The following is a 25001-nucleotide window of genomic DNA, read 5'->3' on the forward strand; positions in this document are numbered from 1 at the left end:
GTACCTGCTAATGCGTTTTTACTTTTGGTTAATGCACAGAATATACTGGATCATGTATCGGCTAGCGGCTAGTAATGTCTGTTTAAATATCAACGGGACAAATATCTGAGCAGATCTCAGATCGGCTCGAAGAGTGAATTTAAGCTTTAAAACCCAAAATACTGTCAAAAAACTGAAGAAGCCCCATTATATTTACAACATGATCAACTATGTTACTATCGATTGATTTTAAACTGCAACAGCTCCGTAAAACGACAGACGTTAGCTAAGGCTGACTCAATGATACTAACTGAGCAGTTCACGGTTTAACTAGCAAATAATTCGCACGCGTAAGCTTGTATGTCGACACATGGTGCTGTGTAAAGTGATGCAAAAGCTGAAATCATTTAAAAAACACTGTAAATGTCTTTATTACATTACAGAAAACGGGTTTACCTCGAGGAACTTCGTGTCAAGGAGGGTTCAATGTCTTCTTCTTCTTCTTTTAATGGCGAATCGCCTTCTCGAATTGGACTCTCATAAGACATTTTACCATAGTGTACCATAGTATGTACCATAGTATGTACCATGGTACTACCATGGTACTACCATGGTACTACCATGGTACGTCAGATTTTACCATAGTGTACCATAGTACGTACCATGGTATACCATGGTACTACCATGGTACCTCAGATTTTACCATAGTGTACCATAGTACGTACCATGGTATACCATGGTAAAATCTGAGGTACCATGGTACGTACTATGGTACACTATGGTAAAATCTGACGTACCATTGTATACCATGGTACGTACTATGGTACACTATGGTAACCCACTACCATGGTACTACCATGGTACTACCATGGTACCTCAGATTTTACCATAGTGTACTAGGGGTTTCACAACTACCAATATTTACTAGTCGACTAGTTTTTCAAAATAGTAGTCGACTAGTCGACTAGTCGTTACGTCATAATAGAGACACACAAAGAGAGGTTTACAACTGTATTTTCTATTGGAACTCATACAGTAACATTAAACACTGCATTTTAATTTGTGTTACATGGCTGAGTAAATAACAAACACTGGACTCACCAAAATCGACAGCAAAAAACTCTTGTTTACATAAATGCCACGTAAATCCAGTGCGCAACAGCGCATTGCGCAACACTTTATTCGCTGTCCTCCACGATAACGTCCACCTTTCCATATTTTTTGTTTGAACACCAACGCATCGACATGTGAGGGAAGGAGGCTTGACCGCTTTCGGGTGACAGTGTTGCCTGCCAGGGAAAAAACCCTCTCACTCGGGGTGCTTGTGGCTGGAATAGCCAGGTAGCTCCTCGAAAGCGGGGGAAGCGGTGCACGTTTTCTGCCCACCACTCCAGTGGATTATCCATTGTGGGGATATGCGGTGTCCGCTGGCAGTAATCCCGTAGCTCATCATCCGCATCACTGTTGACCCGTGTTTTCTTGCTGTTCGTTCGCCTCTGTTCAGTGCTGACGCCGGTCCGTTGCTCACTGGTGCTAGCATTACTGCTAGTGCTAGCTGTCGGCAGCGGGTGTTTCATCTTCAGATGGTTGCGCATAGCAGATGCATTTGTATTGTACTTCAGTACAGCTGTACACAACTGACACTTCACTGTGGAGTTGGTTAAATCTTCGTTGAAGTTCTGCTATACATAAGAATGTCGGACGTGTTTTGTAGCATTTTGCAGCACCTCGTTTACCTCCATTTTTTCCACGACTAGTCGACTAGGGCCTACAGCGCCGACTAGTGGTAAAGGTAGTCGACTAGTCGACTAGTCGATTAGTTGGTGAAACCCCTATAGTGTACCATAGTACGTACCATGGTATACCATGGTACTACCATGGTATACCATGGTACTACCATGGTACTACCATGGTACCTCAGATTTTACCATAGTGTACCATAGTACGTACCATGTTATACCATGGTAGCTCAGATTTTACCATAGTGTACCATAGTACGTACCATGGTATACAATGGTACGTCAGATTTTACCATAGTGTACCATAGTACGTACCATGGTATACCATGGTACTACCATGGTACCTCAGATTTTACCATAGTGTACCATGATGCATACCATGGTATAACCCTGGTACATACCGTTGTACCACAGCTCTTACCATGGTACGTACCATGGTACCTCCGATACTATAGTACATGCCACTGTACCTCAGATAACTGGTACTCCATAGAGTATTCAAATGGTACGACAGACATTACCATGGTATGTATCATGATAATCACTCAAGTCCCATTGTATGCATTTTTTTTCTTTTTTTATGTGAATGCAGGTCTTATACCTTGTTTAGTATTTTTCATTGCTGGTTTTAGTTGGTTTCCCTTTAGGTAACATATATTTTCATGTTCTTTTTCAACACATCTTCACACAAAATAGCCAAAGAATTACACTTTAGATAAAGATTTTTTCAATGTTGTTATTGAATGAGACAACTGAGTTCATACAGCGCGTCAATGTGGCGTTTTACTCACATATTTAGAATTATATTCATACAGATTTACCCACACTGAGACAAACACACATGCATTACAAAATACAGTTAATGATCAAATAGTGAGTTATAGAAAAACAATAATAGCATAAAGAAAAACACATTTAAATCATCATATATGTACTTAACCGTTTGTGCTAGCCCTCAACATTTAACTTGTCTCAAACACAGGCATTTTCATCACATATAGCTTACCCCCATGTTCAATTGCAATACATTTAGCTACTATGTCCTCACATGTCAATACACACAATTCATTGGAGATCTTTACAAGAAATGTTGCAATGTTAGTATGGATCTCTGCATCATAGATAGCTTGCTGTATGTGCTCCTGCTGCAATGGCTTGTAGAAAAGAAGAAGTTCTCTGCAACAACAGTTTGCACCTCTTTCACAGTTGCAGGGTTTTGGTACAACAACCAAGTACTCTACCATACCAAACCAATTTGAGGTTTCTATTACTGAATTATTTCTTTTGAAATGCATACTGTAGTCTCTGGTGGTGACTAAAATGTTTTTATACACACAACGCTTATATTCAGTTACACTATTATGATGTTTGTACCTTGTGGGTGTATCACTGTTTTGCAGTGCAGCAATCTCCCTCACATTTAACAGTCTGTGAGAGCCACATCCTAAAGTGACTAAATGTTCTCTTATGCAGTTTTGCTGACTTCGTAAAGATGTTACAACTGGTCAGGGAAAATAAAAAATCTTGCATTTCTCTGCTTGAATCCTGGAGTAAAGCATTTACTTTATCATTTTCTTACAACTTTCTGATATGAAAATAATCAACAACATTTTATAGTTTCAGTGTGATCTTGATGATGTAATCATAAACAGTTGGCTCTGATTTAGTGTCATGCTGTTAACATTACGTGCTCTGTCCTAAATAAACGTATACAGCTATACTCCATTGTGTCCTAAATAAGCACTATATTGTTTCCTCCAGAAATGCTAAACTGTTTGCTAAGCAGAGGACTGAGAGGAGATACATTTTTGCCAATATAATAATGAAAACAATCTTACACACCATTACATCTTCGCCTGCACTTTCATCTGAAGTGTTTGTGCCTCGGTCAGAGTTCTGTAATAGAAGAGCAGCAGAAGTCATAGTTAAGCCAAACACCAGTTTGTTTTTCTGGAACAAAGTGGAACTGCCCAAATTATACCATTTCATGGTTTGGATCTTCCCCTCCATCCTCTGATGACCCTCCAGACAGGTGGCCAGCCTGAGAGACAGCAAAAGGCTATAAGATAAGATGGATCGTTATTGATGCCCATAGGGGATGCAGGTGTTATAGCATGCAGCAACAGAATATATTTAAATGGGAAGGTAGCAGTGCGGGTGAAAGTCGTATGTGCATACAGTGAAAATAATATTAATGTTAACTATAAGTTATAAAATAACTCCTGATACATTTTGTTAAATATTTGTAACCCAACGTCTTTTGTGTCGGATAAATCTGCATTCTTATCATCATAGAAAACTGTGTTGTCTCTTACTGCTACCTGTAATGTAGCAAAGGTCATGGATTTTAACAGAATAAATAATTGTTTTAATAAGTAAAACAATCCCTGCATGTTTATGTTGTACCATTTCATGTTGTTGATCTGTTCCTTCGTCGTCTGCAGCCATCTCTACTTCATCGTCACTCTGAGAGACAGAAAAGTAGAAATCAAATTAATTCAATAAAAAAAGAGAGGCTATTCCTGAGACAGGCATCATAAAAAGAGCATTCAAGAAGGATACAAAAAGTATGTGGATCAGTCAATGCAAAAAACTACCATTTCATGATGTGGATCCTCCCCTCTGTCATCTGATGTCCCGCCAGAATGGTGATCAGCCTGAGATAAAGCAAAAGGCTACACAATAACTATCCTGATAATATGATTTTAATGAATCTAACACAACCTTTTGTCTCTGTAATACATTATACTCTCACCCACCATTCGATCTTCATTTGAGGCTTCATCACTGGAGTCAGAGTCTGTAAATTGATAAAATCACACAGCTGTTACACAGACATTTATACACACATTGATTGTGGGCATTTTTATTTGGCATCTCAGCAAAAAGCTAGGTTTGGTTTATATATGTCTCGAGTCAATATTGATTTTATATGTTTTATAACATAATTTACATATTGCCCTACTGCTATCAAAATAGGAATAATAGCAGTATACACAAAGTGAATCTATACATCTAAAAAACGTTTTCAAAATGTTGTGTACTCTGCTATAATTCGTTGAACACAGTAATGTGAGTAAAAACCACCAAATGATATTATATTGGCAGTTCATCCCGTTCGTCCAATATGAAGAGAAAACCCGTCCTTACCTGTCGCAAGTTGTGCCTCCATACGGGTCCTCCGGTACCAATTTGCTGCCCTAGGCAAGATTTTAGCTGGCGCCCCCCCCAAAATCACTATGACTCGCACATGCACGGTTGTGGCATGAGAAAACAGAAAGACATGGACACAAGATGTGTGCAACTCTATGTAGTATCCTATCCATTTGAACATGATTTAAGTGAGGGGGGGACCTCACCTCCTCTAGGGGGGTCCAGGGGCATGGACCCCCGGGAAGACTTTTTTTTTTAATATTGAAGTTAAAAGCATCAATCTGGTGCACTTTGAGAGCAACATTAGGAGATCTATGGATACATCTCTCAACACCCATATGAAACAGAACTGCAAGCAGATTTTATTTTTCTTTATGGATATTTTACAAATCACTCCCCTTTCACATAGTTAGGGAAAGTTAGGTATTTTTTTGGCCATATCGTGAAATAATTTATTACCAATAGCTTTTTTTACCATATGTCCCTATAGGTGTCTAGTAACATCTCCCAATTTATCCACAGCCAAATCCTCTGGGAATCGCCTTGAGAGCCAATCAAAGTTGGGGTGCCCAGAGGGCCTGGGTAAAAATAGTGAAAACATTTTTTCTACCAAAAGTGACTTTTGAGATGTCTAACTATGGTTTTTTAGGGGTGCTGAATCTATCCCAGCCATTAGTTTTGAGTCAAAATGACTCCTTAACCCTGAAATATTGATCTGTCAAATTTAACCTATGGATTTGGGGTGAAAAATGTATTCTACACATTGAATAATCCACTCTGAATTTAAAAGACACTACAGTAATGACATCTGCTAGGTACGTGCTCAGTATAATTACTTCTCTGCACGTGGAGAATATCAAGGTAGAGGTATTTTGCAGCTGCTTTTATTCAAAGCGTGCAGATTGAACCCAGGCCTCCCGTATACCAGTCGAAGACACTAACCACTGCTCCAACACGCCCACAACAAAGTTACTTTCTGACATGGTAAGTAAATAATTTTGCTTTCTAAAGTTTAGTTGGCTATACATTTATTTATAGGCCCATGCATCATTTTTATCTCTTAGTTACAGCCTAAAATGAATGTTGCTAGCTAGCATCCAGCTTAAGTTAGCTAACATTAGGCTAATATCAAATCTAGTACCTTAGCTAAATAAACCATTATAAATAGTCTCTGTGTCATTGATCAACATTAATTGTGTTGTAAATTGTGTCATTTTATAGTGGGCTCACTATATGATTCAAAGTGAGATTATTGTTCATAGTTACACATAATCTATTAATGTGGCTGTGTGGACCCATTCTGCATGATATGTTTGATAAGTCTTGCCTTTGCCTTGCCTTGCCTAGTAAACAAAAAGAAAAAGTAATTGTTCACCGAGCTGTCTTGTCTTTTTAGGACAGTATGGAAGTTGATACCACAAATTGTCATGGTTTGAGGTGCTTCATCTGTGGTGGTCCTGGGACTGAAATGCAAAAACTCTCAAAAGTCACTCACAAAGGTTATCAGCAGCTATTATCTTATTCTGAGATCGTAGATGATGCAATGCTGATCAACAGACTACATGAGGACTGGAATGATGGAGATGACCCCAAGCTGAAGTACCATTTGGATTGTAGAACCGAGTTGTACCATCGTTCGAGAAGTGTATCCATTGCGAAACGTTCAGGTTTTCTTTTTCATTATGTCAATGTTGTTGCCACTTTCTGTCAATCATTCCGTTCAACTCATCATTTCAATCCAATACATTTTGTGGCATGAATAAAAGCTCACGAAATTGTCTTTCATCCATCCAAAGGACAAGATGCTCAAGACCAACGATCAGACAGGATGAAAAGACGCAGCGTACTGTCTGGGCCAAGTACTTCAAGTGCTGGTAGCTCCACATTCCAAACCCCATCAGCACACCTGGTCTACCGTGATGTTTGTATCCTCTGCAATAAGAGCATCAATGTTGAAATGCTTGTAAAATACCCTAGTAAGTTGCCTGTCTTCTACATTCTCATGAATGAGTTTGAAAGGTCTTTCTTTTTTTTCAAATTAAAACTCTCTTTAGTAAATCATATATGTGGCTATAACCCAGACACAGCCCGGAAGTTGTATCGTGCACCTGACAATCGCTTCCAGGACAGACTGAAAAGGAATTTGTTGGAGACAGCTGTGAGACGAGGAGATGCCTGGGGAGTTGAAGTTGCTGGTCGCCTGTCTGGAATAATAGATTTGGTAGCTGAAGAGGCACTGTATCATCTTCGGTGCAGGTCCCAGTTCGAGAACCCAGTTACAAACTCTGGGGTAATATATTTTTTTCAAGACCAGAAGTCCCAGACTCTGTAGACAAGGTTCTGAAGCCAATCATTTCAATTAAAAGTTGTTTTTCCCCCACAGGTCGGACGGCCTACAGATGAGGAGAGGCAGTTGCTGTTTGAGAAACTGTGCAAATGGATGGATGAAGAAGTGGAGCATGGTGTAACAAGTCTCGCTGAGATCCACATGAAGATGGAAGAACTTGACCCCACGGAGGACAAAAGTCTCACATATGGACGGATGTATCTTAAAAAAAAGCTTCAGGAACATTATGAGGAGTCTCTCTGTTTCACATTAGATGAGGGAGGAAGATTCATTGTGTGGCTAAAAGACACTACAGAGGCAATCCTCCGAGACTACCATCAGCAGGTCATCAACCCCTCACAAACCATGGATGATTCTGCACTTAAAGACCTCATAATTTCCACTGCCATTCATCTGATCTGTGGAGACTTGGCAAGAGTTTCACTCGACACAAAGCAGTATCCCTCAGTAGACAGCATGACCAATACACAGAGCCAACTTGCTCTGATTCCTGACAGCCTCAAGCAGTTGCTGAAGGCAATTGTAAAAACTGACGAAAAGGTGGCAATGTGGGGACAGAACCTGCTGAAAGCATACCGCCCTCGATCAGGAGTTATGCCCTCCCAACTTGGACTTACAATTCAGCTTGACCACATGTTTGGATCAAAGTGGTTGATTGACCGTATTCATCACTTAGGATACTCTGAATCATATGTTGAGCTCCATCACTACAAGTATTGTTACTTGAACGTGAAAAATGGATGTGGTAGCATGGACCAGGATACCATAATCACAGATGAAGATGGTATAGATGTTGTGGAGCATGAGGAAGCAGAGGTCGATGCAGTCCTATCTGCAGAACAGCCAGAGGAGCAAGAGGAGAGTGGTTCTGGAATGCATGAAGAGAATCAGCAAACATTTGCCCTCTTTGTTCCTGCCGATAGCACTGTTCATCAATGTGTTGGTGATAATATAGATCTCAACATTGCCTCACTACAAGGAAACACAGCATTCCATGCAATGGGCATGATCAGAGTAACTTCTCCTGCTCCAGCAACAAGACAACATGAGCTTCACACAACCATACCAAGGAGGAACATGGCAGTTGAGGAAAAGGTAGCAACTCTCAAAGCAACAGAGGTGAAAATACTGTCCTTTGTACCAAAAAACAAAGCAGGATTGGCAGACATCCGTTTGGTTCCCATAGCTGATCTCCACCAAGACCCTCCGGTTTTGAAGTCAGGGGACATTGGTTGGATGGCAGGATGGGCTATCAAGAATTACAACGCCACATTTGAACATCCGAACTGGAATGGCTTCATGAAATCCATACATCAAACTGAATGCAGGAAAAAGTCCCTCATTGAGTTTCTTCCAATCATTGAGGGTGACCCAAACGAGTACAGAACCATCTACACTACTCTAATGGAGTGCCTACGCAGCGGTCAGTCTCCTGCTGTCATCACATTTGACATGCCAATATGGCTGAAAGCAACTCAGATAGTTCTCCAGTCTGACTTGCCCATCATCACTAGACTAGGAGGGTTTCATCTCCTGAAAAGCTTCCTGGGCTCTATTGGGGTTATTATGGCAGACTCAGGGCTGCAAGAGCTGATACAGCTAGTTTACCCAGGCAGCAACACTGCAGAACACATTCTCTCAGGCAGGGCTTATGCTAAGGCCATCCGGTTCCACCTTCTTGCATCAGCGGCAATTACCAAGTTTTTGCTGAAAGATGTTGCGTTCAGCGAGCAGGACTATGAAGACATGGAGAACTTCATCAGGACTGCAAAAGAAATGAAAAGAGTTAATTTGACCTTTCCCTAATCTGTGTCTCAAACTATCTCGGAGTATGCCGAATTATATTTTCTCATTATGTAGTAATACAATTAAAACTGTCTATCTCTAACAGGTTCCATGGACACACCAAGGATAGTCACTGTGTTCAAGGAGAGGATGGAGGAGAGGTTGAAGACTTTGTCTAAGGCTGGAAGAACACCTGCACTCTGGGTCTGGTACTATGGCAGAATCGATCTAATCAAGGTATTTATCAGGAGTGAGCGTGTCCCAGACCACACAGGTCACCTCAGCTGCATCATTGGAATGCTGAACACCTTTGCAGCAGCAGGGCACCATCAGTACGCAAAGGGAGCAAGGCTCTATGTACAACTAATGCAGCAGCGACAGGACTGTCCCATGTTCCAGGAAACTCTGTCCAAGTTTACTGTGTATGGCAACCATGTAGTCCGGTTCTCAGACCATGAGTGGTCAGGCACATGGACTGACATCACAATAGAAACCACACTCATGCGTGAGGCCAAATCCTCAGGTGGTTTAAGCAGAGGGCGGTTCCGGAACAAATCTGCTCACAAGTGTTGGGTTCAGACTCTCAACCACTTCTCATTCATTCACCAGGAGCTTGAAGGAGTAATGAACAAACGTAGGGTACCTATCCACACAGACATCACAAAAGCCCAGATGGAGAAAGACAATGACTCTGTTAATGCCATAGTTGGATGGTTGGAGGAAGTCAACCCCTTTGATTCCATACGGGACAGTAAGACCCTGGTATCTTTCTCGACGGGGTTCAGCAGCACTCCTGGGGACTCAGTCAATGCTGATCAGGCAGAGGAGGTTGGCAGAGCCATACAGGCCAAGATGGATGGGAAAACTGTTCTGGATGCAATGGAAACCAAGCACAAGGTCAAGTCATTGGCAAGCCTCAGATCTGCTCCTAAAATCAATGGAGAGAAGCTAATCACTGACTCACTCAAGCTCTTCAACCGCCTCATCATCATTAGTGAGCGTGAAGTCAAGACCAAAGAAGCTTTGCGCTTTGAGTTGACGCCAACACCAATGTCTCTATTTGACAAGAATCAGAAGTTGCGAAAGCCAGACAAGGCTGCCCTAGCAAAGTTCCTGAAGGCTTTTGTGGAGCCTGTTGAAAAACTAACCTGCACAAGCCTGGTGGTTGATGGCGGTTGGCTCCTGCACAGCGTCAAATGGGAGGCTAACCTCACGTGGAAGGACATCACTGAGAGCTACCTCCGGTTTGTGATGTCCATGGGTAGCCAGCACGTCCGGATCACTGTGGTCTTTGATGGATATGGTAGCTCCACCAAGGACCATGACCACCTGAGACGAACCAAGAATGCATGCTGTGACATTCAGATTCGTCCAGACTTAAAAAACATCATTCCGCGGGAAAGGTTTCTTGACAACAAGAACAACAAGGCTCAGCTCATTCTGCTCCTTGCTGAGACCTTCCAAAGAGCTAGGATCAGTGTTCAACTATGCTCTGATGATGCTGACACCTCCATCGTGTCTGCAGCACTAAATGAGGCAATAGAGTCTTCTGTTGAGGTGAGGGCTGAGGACACAGACGTCCTGGTTATGCTGGTCCATCATAGGGCAAACCACCCGGTCTTCCTCACGACAGCTAAAGATACATCTTATGATGTCAGAAAGATTCGAGAGGCACTCCCGGAGAGGTACCGTAAATACCTTATATTCCTACATAGCTTCTCTGGCTGTGATACTGTATCAGCAATTTCTGGGTTTAGCAAACCAACGTTGCTCAGCAAGCTCTGCCAGACTGACAAATCAGAGCGGGCCATGGATGTGTTCTGTGACATCAGAGCCAAGAAAAGTGACATCATCGAAGCTGGCTGCGAACTGTTCAAGAACATATTCCGTGGTAATCCATCTGGAGATTTGGAAGATTTAAGATTTGATATCTTCAGCAAGCGGGCGGCAGCTGGGAGCATCAAGCCTGAGAAACTGCCTCCAACTACAGGAGCTGCAGCACAGCACTCACTGCGGGCATATCTCCAGACCAGAGATTGGCTAATGCTACAAAGTCCATCTTTGGATGTCCTTGAGTATGGATGGAAACAAGGAAAACATGGTTATGAACCAGTCCCTACAACAGATCCCATGGCACCAGATTACCTTCTGAAGTTAGTCTGCTGCAACTGCGCAGGTGACTGTGGCACTCTCAGGTGCTGCTGTAAAAAGCAAGGAGTCAAATGTATTTCTGCTTGTGGGAACTGTCATGGTAACTCTTGCCAGAACATCAACCAGCCAGATGATAATAATAGTGAGGGAGATGCAGGGGAGTTTGATGAGGTTTGTTAAAATGTCAACTAATAACGCTAGTTTTGATTTGCAATTGTTCAATAAAACCACTTTTTATGGATTGTTTATGGAGTTGGAGTCATTTTTACTCAAAACCAATGACTGGGACAGATTCAGCACCCCTAAAAACCCCTAGTTAGACATCTCAAAAGTCACTTTTGGTAGAAACATTTTTTTCACTATTTTTACCCACGCCCTATGGGCACCCTAACTTTGATTGGCTCTCAAGGCAATTCCCAGAGGATTTGGCTGTGGATAAATCGGGAGGTGTTACTAGACACCTATAGGAACATATGGTAAAAAAAGCTATTGGTAATAAATTATTTCACGATATGGCTAAAAAAATACCTAACTTTCCCTAACTAACACTGTATTCTTCTCTTCTTTTTACTGTCATATAGTATTTTATACCTGTTTTTCATCTATTCTCTTATTTTTTTATAGCTATAATGATCATATAAAGGTGTGCCTTTACCTCACTGAGCTGAGGTTATCAGAGCCGCTCAGTCTTTCAGGAGAGAGCTCTCTAAAGCTCTCCCCCCCGCGGACCCTTACACAATAAATTCCAATGTTAATAAAAGCACACAGAAGCTGTATATGTTTTTTGGGAGTTTGATTTATTTTAAATTAACACAAATAAAAAAATAAAACCTATAATTGCACACTAAAACCATTATTTCAAAAAAAGAACAATTTCACATAAACCTCAGATTTTTACTGGGGCTGGGGAAGTTCAATTAGATTTTCTGGGGGGGTTGTGCCATAGTTTATGGGCGCTGTATGCAATATATGCGTAGTTCTGTTCGTATAAGATAATAAGATGTACTTTGTTGATCCAAAATCGGCAAATTGTGTTATGAAATTAAAATAATTTTTATTTTTTTATTTCTAACTTTAAAAAAAAAAGAAAAAGTTTCCCCAATTTTCGGCGCCCCCTATGGGTTGATACGCCCTTGGCATTCGCCTATACTGCCTATGCCGAGGGCCGGCCCTGAGTCCTGGGAATATCTAAACCTAAATCTGACAAATATCGTTTGTACATTCTTAGGTTTTCTCTCTTTTTGTGAATGAGAATAACTAAATAACTTTTTCCAGGCACGGATTATTCTGCCGTTGAGGGTAGCTGGTGAGTGGTGACGTGCGCGTGCCCAACTTTCGCCTCGCGCTTCCCGCTTCTCTAGCGTTGCTAGGATACAGACCACAGTGCCAACTGCATACTCCGGTTTGTACTTTGTTACCACTGCTTGTTAGGCTACTTTTAATCTAAACATGTATGGGCTATATGAATTTAGCAATAATACCATTGAAGTTGGACGGTTAAATCTAATTGAGAGGGAGTAAGATCCGTGTGTGGAAAAGGAATATCTTGTGTGGTGGCCCCAAAATGGGAAGAAGATAGCTTGGACTGCGAAAGTCTTATCAACTGGCGGTAAATTGGCATATTTAAATAGATCATACAGCTTATCATTATTATTAACAGTTGTTAAGCCTATGTTTTATTTGTTAATATATAGCAGTGGCGGCTGGTCAATAGAGGTGCTAGGATGGAAAGTGTTATATATATAATAAGTACAATACTGTTTAATATATAAAATCTAAACCGTTATATGTTTAATTAGAATCATTACCCTCTCTCGTCTGGGAAGCACCCCAGCGCAGCAGCAGCCAACCGCTGACCGTTGCTACCCGAAAAATATGGCAGCACATTTCAGCTCAGCGTCCTCAGATCTGTTAAATGAAACTCGCTCTATAAATCCGTTCTAAGTTATTATTAAAACTGTCTGTCTGTCTGTCTGTCTGTTTTTGTAATCTGTCTCTTCATCTGTTTATTCTCCTTTTCTTTCTCTCTTTAGGTGAAGTTAAATCTGTCTTCAAAGAGAAGACAGAGGCGGAGATCAAGGGCTACTACATACGCCAGAAACTATCAAATTCGGCGAAGATCCTCAAAAGAAAAACATTTTAAAGAATTCAATTTGTTCGGCCACGTTAGGCCATTATGTTTTTTTCATTCAATATAGTATTTTCTGTATAAATTAAAAATGTTAATACATGTTAATACATGTTGAGTCCATGTATTATTTGTATTTGCCTCAGTCCATTATTTTTATTTGATATAGCCTACCATTGTACATTCTACAGTATCTACGGTTCAGTACAGGTATGTCACAAATACAAGAACATATGTATTTACCATGGTAATTGTTATGGTGCCCTCCAACAGCCATATGAAATGTTACCATAGTACTCGTACCATAGTACTATGGTATATTTACCATAGTACATGTATCATGGTATATTTAACATGGTACATGTACTATGGTATATTTACCACGGTACATGTACCACAGTATTTCTTTACAGATAGTACCATGGTATATTTTATAGTACCATGGTATTTGTTCCATAGCACATATATTAATGTACCATGGTACGTACCATGGTTTGTACCATGGTACGTACCATGTACAATCTGTCAAAAATACCATGGTACCAGGCCTGGAATTTCGTCATTTTAGGGGCAAGGCCACTTGGCCTTTTGAGTTGTCAATTTTTTAAGGGCACAAAGGCCAAAAGCCAGGGCACCAAGGCCATAAATTAAAACAATGATTTAACATACGATATGAAGTGACTACGATTGTATATGCATTTACAATACTTTTATATATATTTATTAAGCATTCAATGGACACCAAATTGCAATTAAACAAATTCTTTATTAAAACTACAAAGGATTCTTATAGCACAGACATGTTTGGCTCACTGTGAGACTGTGGTAGTGGGCCTACGTCAAGGTGCGTCCTTATTCTGAGTCACTTGAAGATGGAGATGATGACGAGTCAGGGAGATTTGGACTTTTGGGGTTCCTTTGACCATAGGGATGAATATTGGGTCTCCTTTTGTTGATGCCAGCTGCCCACCATCTTGCCACAGCTTCATCACTTTGATATTCAGCAGGAGCACAACCCTGGGATTTGATGAGGAGTAGATCTTCAATTGTTGAAGTGTGCAGGCTTAAACGCCAATCGCCCTGCATTCTCTTCATTACTGAGAACTGCCGTTCAACTTGAGAGGTAGAGACAGGAAAAACTAGGACTATTTGTATTAGGTGCAGCAGATTGGGGTACATTCTTCCCTTCTCCAACAAGAATCTGGACCATAATGGGAGGAAAGTTTCCCTACTATGGTGACGCACAATGTCGTATGTAGACAGTTCAGGCATGCCACAAGACATGTGAATGGGTATTTTGATCGCGTTTTGAAAATTGGGCGATATAAACGAGCAGCAAACATTGAACTTCCGTCTGCTATCGCCGGTGGTCAAATAAGTCTGCACAGAGGTCTTTGACAGCTAACAACACAGCGCTAACTGCCTAGCACTAGATAATAATAAAAAAAGAACACAACTGCAACATAACTCAGGGTTCTTACACCTTTTCCAAAGTCAAATTCAAGCACTTTTCAAGCATTTTCAAGGTGCATTTTCAAGCTTTTCAAGCAGCGTACAGCTGTTGTAAATTACATATTTATATGCACATATTTATACTCAAATGATTATTTCCCTACCTCACATTAAATCCGATGTTCTTTATGCTATAAACAACCAAATGTGTGTTTCGTAATAGCATTCTACATAAGGATGACAAATTAAAGATAAGAAAACAAAGTTTAATATTGTAAAATGAGTGACCCATATCATATATAGTAGACTGGGCATCCCATATAACCTGGCTGAGCCAATATAAAACAATCAGCCAACTAACTTTTCAATAAATTCTTTATTAACATTTTTAACAGTGTTGAGGTCCTTTTAGGGTGGCAGTAAACATACGGCTCTCCAAGGTTAGGACAAAACCATTGAAACACAAAGCTGATATAAAAAAAAGCGTGTGCAGAGATCCTCTTTCTGTGTAAGGGTTTTGGAGGTTTCCAGGGAATCTTTTTCAGAATATGAAACTTTTATTGCCAAAATCTCCCGATAAATACATGTTTGAAGCTTGTAAAGGGAAGATGACAGCTCTCCCTCGCACTAATGCTTTTACGTAGCGATGCTCCCCCCTCCCTCCCGCTGACATTATGAATGTATGGCGTATAGCAGGGGTCGGCAACCTTTTTGATATGAAGTGCCATTTTAAAAATGTTATCAGCGTGCCAACGATCGATAATTATCAACGGGGGGGGGGGGGGGGGGGGTTGAGGAGCTTGACGCTCGTCAACTATCAGCTGGAGGGCGGGGGAGCCTCGCTGCGGGGAAGCAGTGTGTGGACCTGTCAGCGCAACTTACATGATGCCGAATTTAACAAACACATTTAAATAATTGGTTTAAACGGCATAATAATAAGGACGATCGTCCGTTATGATATTAGGGTCATGCAGAGTGAGATGAGATCGCTGTCCCTTTAAGAGAGAGAGAGAGGGGTGCGGCTTGTGCATGTGTGTTTGTGGATGGTAGAGCGACAGTGAGGGAACGTGTATGTTTCTGGAAGTGAAACGGGAAAGCAGAAAAACAGAGGTCTGTGATGTATTTTGTGAAACAGAAGAACAGCTAAATAAATGCAACGTCCTCCCAAGAAGAGCTCGCCTCTCTCCAGTCATTTAAGCTAAAGTGGGTTATTGAACCTGAAGCTTGTTGCTTCTGCCCTCCTCGACTACGGTCTGGGAGCCGACAGGAAAGTTCAACACACAGATGGCCAGTCCGCCCCTTTGTAGCATATTATTTCGATGAGAGATGAGCAGATCGCCACTGGGCTTTCAACTAAATACACAGCCACGCAAAAACTGCGTCATTTGTACAGCTCATTATGGGTACTGCAATTAGTGAAGTGCTTTCCTCCGTGGTGAAACGATCAGCACTGCACCACGGAGGAAAGCGGCAGAAAGTCACCTGGAGTTAAAGAGAGCGGGGCTGCGTTGCGTGCATGGCTTCCTTCTGCAGGTAACGGGGAGACGACCTCTGGCGGCGGTCTCGTGTTCAGGATCCGAAAATTAATTTAAATATTTTGCACACTTATTCCACTTATTCCTAGTGTGCCACTGGTTATGCCAATGCTGGCACGCGTGCCAGGGGTTGCCGACCCCTTGCGTATAGTAATCATAGATAACACGGCAGGGTCCGTTACAGTTTGTTTTCATCTGATTTCAAATAAACAAAGTCTTGGCTTTCAGAATATTAAACTTGTTTTGGCAAATTCAGATGATAAATACAACTTTGAAGCTTGTAACGGCATAATTACAAGCAGAGAACGGAGTAACTTTACGTCAAAGCAGGCATAACAACAGCCGGTGTTTCTCGTGAGTGTTTTCCCCGGGAAACTAACACAATACACACAAACGCAAACACACACTCGCGAACTTCCCCCAGACCATTAATACAAACGAAAATATGTTTCCTCCGTTAGAAAGCTAGGAATATCCTCTTTCCAACAGTGTATAACTCAAAATGTGTCTTCGGGTCAATGTGACTGATTTCGATGGAGCAAGTTTAGGCACGAAAAAGTTTAGGCACGAAAAATACTACCAAAATACTACCATGCCATGGCCACGAGGGCCATGGCCCTCGTGAAATTCCTGCCCTGCATGGTACTATCTTGGTACAAGTACTATGGTAACATTTCTTATGGGCTGCGCTGCGTCCAGTGGACCTTTAACGAAACGTGCTATTTGGGAAACATCATATCCCAGCGTGCATTGCGGCTACAACATCCAAATCATCGACCTTGAACCGGGCCTACGTCTGTTTCCGGTGACTTTATTTTGAAAATCAGTTCCTGACGGACGGCTAAAAAGCCCAATATTATAGAATTAAACGAATAAATAAAAACAAGGATAATAGTGTTTTATTGTTGAGTAAATAACAGTGTGTTATTTAGAAAAGGATAACAAATTCGAAGGAAAAAAAGATTAAAAACAATACAGATTTCAGTATTTTGAGGCTCTGAGCCCCATTTATTTTCCTCACGGACGACAAAAAAAGTCTGACATTATACGATTACAAATAAAATCAATAATCGTGGCTTGATATTGAGTAATAACATGTTTTTATGGACCACACAGCTTCCGGTCTTCTCAGACACGACCGTATCCTAGCGTCTCATATGCACGCAAAACTCGGACTCAGAACTCAATGGGAATAGTTGGCGTATGATAGGCACGCAAAATCGGACTTTAGCGTATCTATTGCACGCATTTTCCAATGTGTAAAGTCGTGTCATTTGTACGCAGACTGAAGAGAGTGGGTTGGAGACATAAGGCTTGTTTGAGACAAGCGAGACCTGTGCAGACCTGCGCAATTTCGATCAACGTCTTGCTCGTGCGTTGCATGATGGTTAGTCATTTTGTCCGACTTGCTCTCGAGGCTCGCTCACATGAGACGTTGAAATCTCGCGGGACAAAGACGCCCGCAGCCTTGAGAGCGAGGCGCGGCGAGGCGGTGCAGTTCCTCTCCACGGACTGCGGAGGCGAAATGCTTGATGGGAAACGACTCGCTGGTATCTCGAGCTGAGCGCTCATTGGTGGTTTTTACCCCGTGCTGCTGATGAAACTCTCCAATTGGCTCGGCAAAAGTTTTACGTCGCCACTTCCATTCACATTTCTCCTCATTGTTCCACAATGTTTATGATCATGAAATTAATATCTATATATGTTACACTATACTTGCACTGCTTACCGTTTTTATACTTTATATATCTTAGCATATTCATACACACTGTTCATACTGCTCACAGGCTTCTGTGTATATCTAGTGTATTCATACCCCTCACTGTTTATTCATCATTCACTTCATTCTATCTTTTATTCTGTAGATTGTGTACATTACTTTTCACTTTACTGCTTGTTGCACTCCTGGTTAGAAGCTAAACTGCATTTCGTTGTCTCAGTACCTGTAATCTGGGCAATAACAATAGAGTTGAATCTAATCTTGAGCAGGAACAAATGTATTTACTTAGTATATCTGACATTAACAATTAAACACATGTGTGCATTCTTTATAAATGCAAACCGAGTCAAGCCCACTCCGGAGGTGGCGGTATGCACCTTAATGTTGTTTGCAATCCGCCAAAAAACCGAGAGAAGAAGAAGAAGAAGGCGAAGCAGCAGAAGAAGAAGAAGAAGAAGAAGATTTGATTTTTAAAACAAATTTTATTTCCATTTGTTTTAACTATACACCGAAACAAAAAACAAAAAACATTACACAAATCAAATAAATAAACAGATTTTCACGTCTACCAAATAAATGTCATTTGAAAACGTTTTACCCATTTCAAAACATCATCTTTTACACACTTTAAAAACAAAAAAATTCACCTACCCTTTAAAACTTCAATATTAGAGAGTCATTTTCCCCCAGTGAGCACAGAACCTGCCCAACAGCCCACACATCCAGAAACCCCTGTAGATGATTGATCAGCGTATAGTATGCATGCTCCACCCTCAGACGCGCTGCCACCAGCCCCCTCAGACAGAGCACTGCATCCGTCCACCCTACTCCAGCAAGTTTGTTCTTCCTACTTTTCCAGATTGCTAATTTTGCATTAGCAAACAAGAAATTGATCAATAGTAGGATTTCCTTCTTTTTCAGGATGTATTTGGGGCCATGGACAAAAAGTGGTATGGAGAAAACCTCCCCGAACCCCTCCACCCACTCCTGTAACATTTTTTTAAGACCAGCCAACCGGGGACAGGACACCACTAAATGCTCCAATGTTTCTGCCATAAAACAGAACGGACAGCGCCCCCTTGTGCCTGGGTCAAAATTAGCCCTGTATTTGTTAGTGGTTATTGCACCGTGTATAATTCTCCATTGGATGTCAGCCATCCGTTTTTCAACGGGAGACTTATACAGGATCCGCCAGCTGCCCTGAGGGGAAGAGCCCAAACCAAACACATCTGTCCACCTCGACTCTCTGACGCCTGCGAGCGAGCTGAGGTTTAGCACCTTTACGCAGCTAAGATATAGCTTCTTCCCATTGCAGGAGCTGAACATTCCAGGTGTTAGAGTCCCCAGTGATAGCAGGAGACCATCCTCCTCTCTCCATTCCCCCACCGCAGGACCCACACTCAAGGCAGGAAAAACATAATCATGTCCCTTTCTCCACTGGTCGGCCAGATCTGCATCCAGAGCAAAAGTCCGGTGGGATGGCGACAGCGACTGCCACACCTCTTCTACCAGGTTCTCCAGAACTCGAGTTGATCGAATGCCCGTCACCTCAGCCAGTTTTTCCGTGGAGATCCCTGTCAAATGGCCAAGTTTTACCACTCCCGCTTCAATGAACGCATTTTTTTAGGGCGGCTGAAGAGAAAATGGTTCTGGAAAGAAAACCAGTGTCAAACAGGGGCTCCTCAAACAGCCACATCCCAGGCCGGGGGTCGGGTGGTCTGGTAAAACTCAGAATCTTCCAGGCATTGATGACTGAGCAGTAAAAAGGTGCAAGTCCAGTTATCTTGTACGCAGGGGCCTTCAGCAGAAACAGGTGTTTATCAAAACCAAAGCCCCCTGCCCTCCAGAGCAACAGCCGGGCCATAGCCAGCCAGCAGGGAGAGGCACCATACAGCAGCCGCTGAGCTGCCTGCAGTCTAAAAGCAGCAGTCCTCGCAGTAATGTCCATAAGGCCCTGCCCCCCCTCCGCCACAGGGAGGTACAGGACCGATGCTGGCACCCAGTGATGACCCGACCAGAAGAAATCCACGAGGAGCCGCTGCAGTTGTTTCATGAGGCCCGGCGGTGGGGTTAACACCTGGAGTCTGTGCCACAAAGATGAGGCAACCAGATTGTTGGCTACAAGAACTCTTCCCCTGTAGGACAGCTGGGGTAGCAGCCATTTCCATTTAGCTAATTTCGCTCGCACCTTTCCCAGCAATCCCTCCCAGTTCTGTGCCACCATGTCCTCAGACCCGAACCAAACTCCCAGGACCTTTAAACCCTCGTTTCCCCAGCTGAGGTTACCAGGAAGACTGGGCCTATTTTCTAAACTCCACTGACCTACCATAACTGCCTCACTCTTCTCCCAGTTAACTTTGGCTGAGGCAGCCTTCCTATACAAAACTAAACTGTCCTGTAGCTCCTGGATTTCTCGCTGACCCTGGATAAAAACACTGACATCATCAGCATAAGCTGATACAACCACCGGGGGGGCCTGAGCTGACACTGGCAGACTCAGGCCCCTCAGCCGGTTTCTAAGCCTGCACAAAAGTGGCTCGATGGCAATACTATATAATAGGCCTGAGATAGGGCAGCCCTGCCTGATCCCCCTTTTAACTGGTACAGGTCTGCTCAGCCCTCCCCCCACTTTCACAACACAACATGCATCACTGTACAAACACTTCACCCAGGACAAAAAATGCTCCCCAACACCAAAAGCCTGCAATGTGGCAGCCAGAAAAGTGTGATCCACACGATCAAAGGCCTTCTCTTGATCAATAGAAATAATACCAACATTTATATTGTACAGTTTTCAAAAATCAAAAGTGTCTAATCAAAAACAAATTGTCCACAATTGATCTGCCAGGGATGCAATATGTTTGATCAGTACCAACAAGAAGTTCGATAAAACACTTCAGTCTGTTAGCTAAAACCTTTGACAGTATCTTATAGTCCGTACATAAGAGAGCCACAGGTCTCCAATTCTTCAGCAGGGTTAGATCTCCTTTCTTAGGCAACAGTGAAATCACTGCACGCCTACAGGAAGCTGGAAGAGTCCCTTTCCCAAAGGACTCCATCAATACATCCAACAAATCATGTCCTAGAATACTCCAAAAATGTTTAAAAAAGTCTGCAGGTAAACCGTCTATGCCCGGAGCCTTGCCGGAGGCCATCTGTGTCACCGCAGAGGTCAGTTCCTCCAGCGTAATGTCAGAGCCCAAGGTGTCACTTTCGGCTGGACTCAGCTGTGGAAGACCCTGAAAAAGTTCATCAGCGGCTTCCACGTCCCAACCTTCGGCTTTGAACAGGTCCGTGTAGAAGGACACTGCATGTCTCCTCATCTCAGCAGGTTCAGAGGTTACCTGTCCATCGGGAAGACGCAGACATACCATCTGCTTCCTTTGGCCCAGAGACCTCTCCAGGTTGAAGAAAAAGGTGGTTGGTGCATCAATGTCTCTCATGGAAGTAAAACGGGCTCTAATCAGAGCTCCCTTGGCTTTCTCCTGAAGAAAACAGTTAAGCTGTTGTTGTTTTAGGAGGGATTGTTCTATATTTCGAGCAGACACACTCTCTAACTCTCTGATCTCTCTCTCTCTAACTGCTCTATAGCTCTCCTAATGTTTGCAGTGGAGTAGGCTGTATACCAGGGGTCGGCAACCCCTGGCACGCGTGCCAGCATTGGCACGCGGCACCGTAACCAGTGGCACACTAGGAATAAGTGGAATAAGTGTGCAAAATATTTAAATTGTATTTTCGGATCCTGAACGAGACCGCCGCCAGAGCGCGTCTCCCCGTTCCCTGCCATGCACGCAACGCAGCCCCGTTCTCTTTATCTCCAGGTGACTTTCTGACGCTTTCCTCCGTGGTGCAGTGCTGATCGTTTCACCACGGAGGAAAGCACTTAACTAATTGCAGTACCCATAAGGAGCTGTACAAATGCCGCAGTTTTTGCGTGGCTGTATATTTAGTTGAAAGCCCAGTGGCGATCTGCTCATCTCTCATCGAAATAATATGCTACAAAGGGGCGGACTGGCCATCTGTGTGTTGAACTTTCCTGTCGGCTCCCAGACCGTAGTCGAGGAGGGAAGAAGCATCAAGCTTCAGGTTCAATAACCCACTTTAGCTTAAATGACTGGAGAGAGGCGAGCTGTTCATAGGAGGCCGTTACATTTATTTAGCTGTTCTTCTGTTTCACAAAATACATCACAGACCTCTGTTTTTCTGCTGCCTCGTTTCACTTCCAGAAACAAACACACGTTCCCTCACTGTCGCTCTACCATCCACAAACACAAGCCACACCCCTCTTTCTCTCTCTCTTAAAGGGACAGCGATCTCATCTCACTCTGCATGACCCTAATATCATAACATGTGTGTTCTGGAGAATCACAGAACGGACGATCGTCCTTATTATTATGCCGTTTAGACCAATTATTTAAATGTGTTTGTTAAATTCGACATCATGTAAGTTGCGCTGACAGGTCCACACATTGCTTCCCCACAGCAAGGCTCCTCCTGCTGATAGTTCACGAGCGTCAAGCTCCTCTACCCCCCTCCACCCCCCCCGTTGATAATTATCGATCGTTGGCACGCTGATAAAAAAATTTTTTTTTTAAATGGCACTTCATATCAAAAAGGTTGCCGACCCCTGCTGTATACTGTTGACAGAACACTCTAATCTGAGCCTTTCCTACCTCCCGCCACTGACTCAGGGAGGGAAAAGACTCTTTCTTTGATTTCCAGTTGATCCAAAACAAATTTAAATTCTCACAGAAAATCAAATCTTGTAAAATGTTAACATTAAACTGCCAGAACGATCTAGGTTTCTCTGTGTTGGATAAAACCAAATCCAAAGAAACTAGCTGATGATCTGTAAAACCAACAGGTTGGATGTGACAGTTCACTGCACGAGTAATAAAAGAAGAAGACATGTAAAATCTGTCTAGCCTGGCTGCACTGACGCCCCCATCTAGCATTCTCATCCAGGTGTATTGTTTAACGGAGGATGCTTCATCCTCCACACATCCACTAAGTCAGCCTCTCTTATCACCTGTGACAGTAAAAGGGACGACTGAGGATGAGGCTCCCGTCCTATTCTGTCTAAAGTGACATTAGTGCAAACATTCCAGTCCCCAACACACTCCCCCTGTACACTAGTGTCTAGCTTGTCTTTTAATAACTGAAACACAGATACACGTGCAGGGCCCTGATTGGGTGCATACACATTAATAAAGGTGAAACTGAACTCTAACAGTTCCACTTTCACCATCAAGGCTCTACCTGCCACTATCTCAGTGCTGGATAAAATCTTTACATTTAGAGAGGGGGAGAATAAAACAGCTACTCCGGCACTAAGGTTTGAGCCATGACTGAGTACATACTGACCCCCCCCACCACATCCCCCAATCCGTCTCATTCAGGCTATCACTGTGCGTTTCCTGCAGAAATATCAAATCTAATTTTTTCTGATTAAAGACTTCTAACACTAAAGCTCTTTTCTGTGCACTTCTACCCCCGTTCATGTTCAAGGAAGCAACCCTTAAAGCCTGCATTAGAGGAAGGAGACAGAGAGAAAGAACAGACAGGTACACACAGCAGAGAGGAGACACCCAGTGTTGCATGATCATGTTGAAATTATTTAGACCTTTTCAGTTTCTTCCCTCTTTTGCTTCCTGTCGTATCTTTTTTCATAGCAGTTACATGCCTCCTGAGACGATAACGTTTCTTTTCATCCAGCAGGTCTAACCCTACAACTTTCTGAAGAGTTCTCACTGTATGAAGAAACTTGTCAATGTCAGGGAAAAAATCTCTCACTTCCACTGACTTGCCAAAAGACTCGTCTAAAAAGACATTAATCTCTTCCAAAGAATATATCTCTGCGTTCTGAGAGAGACTATCTGCAACTGAACCACAGTCAGAATCCCCCTCACCGTCTGTGTCCATCTCTGTCACCTCATTATTGTCTGCAGCCTGTTGAAGCTCTTTTTGCCGCCCAGAGCCAGACGGCAGCTCCTTCTGTGTGCCAACAGCCTCTACCTGTCCCACAGCACCAGTCCTCACCTGTCCTGCTACATCATCTCTCACCCGTTTACCTGTTTCCACATTTTTTCCTCTCACACTCACCACACTCTCTACAGTCCCTGTTTCATCTCTCACGATATTCATCCCTACTTAATCCACAGCCACCGGGGCCCCGGCGGGTGCAGCAGCAGCCCCCGCGACACCGGGTCCCGCTGCCGCGGACCAGGCCGCCCCGGGCTTGGCCGCCACAGCGGCCCCGGCGGCCCCCGGCTCGGCGGCCCCGGGCCCAGCCGCACCCGGCGGAGCGGCGTGCCGTCTCTGTGGACATGCAACACGTTTGTGACCCGACTCCCCGCACTCAAAACACTTTACGCTCCTTGAGCTCGCATAAACCATATAAAAACCCTCTTCGTGCCTCACCCGGAAGGACACATCTAGTGTCTGAGTGGGACAATTCAGAAACATGAAAACCTGTCTCCGCAGAGAATGGACATGTTTTAACTTTTCATCCTTACACCCCAGAGCAACAGTGCGGAGACTACTGGCAAACTTACCAAAACGCTTCAGCTCCCGTTCCAGCGCCTCATTCGGGATGAACGGAGGAACGCCAGACACAGTGATCCGCGTGGACGGTGTCGCCAGCGGTGAAACTTGAATGTATTCCTCGTTTAGCATTAATCCGCTCTCGATAAGTTCCGTCACATATTTCTGGTCTTTCAAAAAGACCACGACCGCTTTGTTCATGCGGGAAGCATAGGAGATATTTACATGACCGACCTGATCCCCCACAGCCAGCAGCACCTGCTCCACTGTGCTTGCGGCCTGAGCCACCAGCCGCACTCCGTGTCTCAGAGACACCGGCGGCGCCCCGGAGGACGCCATCCCCGCCACGAGGCACGGAAAAACACTAAATTGACAAATTAACCGTACTTGCAAAGGGTATAAAAATCCCAACGAAAGATCATACAGTTAAAGAAACGATTGAAACAGAAACAAAAGAGTTAAAGTTGAA

The 25001-nt window shown here is 43.1% G+C and overlaps 2 protein-coding genes across 6 annotated transcripts; one reads left to right on the plus strand and one right to left on the minus strand.

Moving 5' to 3' along the window:
- Window positions 1–2434: 2434 nt before the first annotated feature.
- Window positions 2435–25001, minus strand: LOC307036918 (uncharacterized protein). Of its 3 annotated transcripts, XM_079677569.1 has the most exons (7): window positions 24544–25001; window positions 4478–4518; window positions 4316–4375; window positions 4125–4184; window positions 3700–3777; window positions 3561–3614; window positions 2435–2894 (listed from the first exon to the last, which is right to left on the minus strand). In XM_079677569.1, exons 1-7 carry the CDS (start codon window positions 24869–24871, stop codon window positions 2835–2837), a joined length of 681 nt encoding a protein of 226 aa, XP_079533695.1. In that variant the 5' UTR covers window positions 24872–25001; the 3' UTR covers window positions 2435–2834. The 3 variants fall into 3 exon arrangements, with proteins under 3 accessions (XP_079533695.1, XP_079533694.1, XP_079533693.1); XM_079677568.1 differs by having other exon boundaries at window positions 2435–3614; window positions 3700–3759; XM_079677567.1 differs by having other exon boundaries at window positions 2435–3614.
- On the plus strand, window positions 5305–9170 carry LOC307036888 (uncharacterized protein). 3 transcript variants are annotated; one of them, XM_079677511.1, is made up of 4 exons: window positions 5305–6538; window positions 6668–6847; window positions 6926–7161; window positions 7255–9170. In XM_079677511.1, the coding sequence occupies exons 1-4, from the start codon at window positions 6274–6276 to the stop codon at window positions 9022–9024; spliced, it is 2451 nt and encodes an 816-aa protein (XP_079533637.1). In that variant the 5' UTR covers window positions 5305–6273; the 3' UTR covers window positions 9025–9170. The 3 variants fall into 3 exon arrangements, with proteins under 3 accessions (XP_079533637.1, XP_079533638.1, XP_079533636.1); XM_079677512.1 differs by having other exon boundaries at window positions 6953–7161; XM_079677510.1 differs by having other exon boundaries at window positions 6668–7161.

The sequence above is a fragment of the Notothenia rossii genome, assembly GCF_949606895.1.
Source record: "Notothenia rossii genome assembly, chromosome: 4".
Classification (NCBI taxonomy): domain Eukaryota; kingdom Metazoa; phylum Chordata; class Actinopteri; order Perciformes; family Nototheniidae; genus Notothenia; species Notothenia rossii.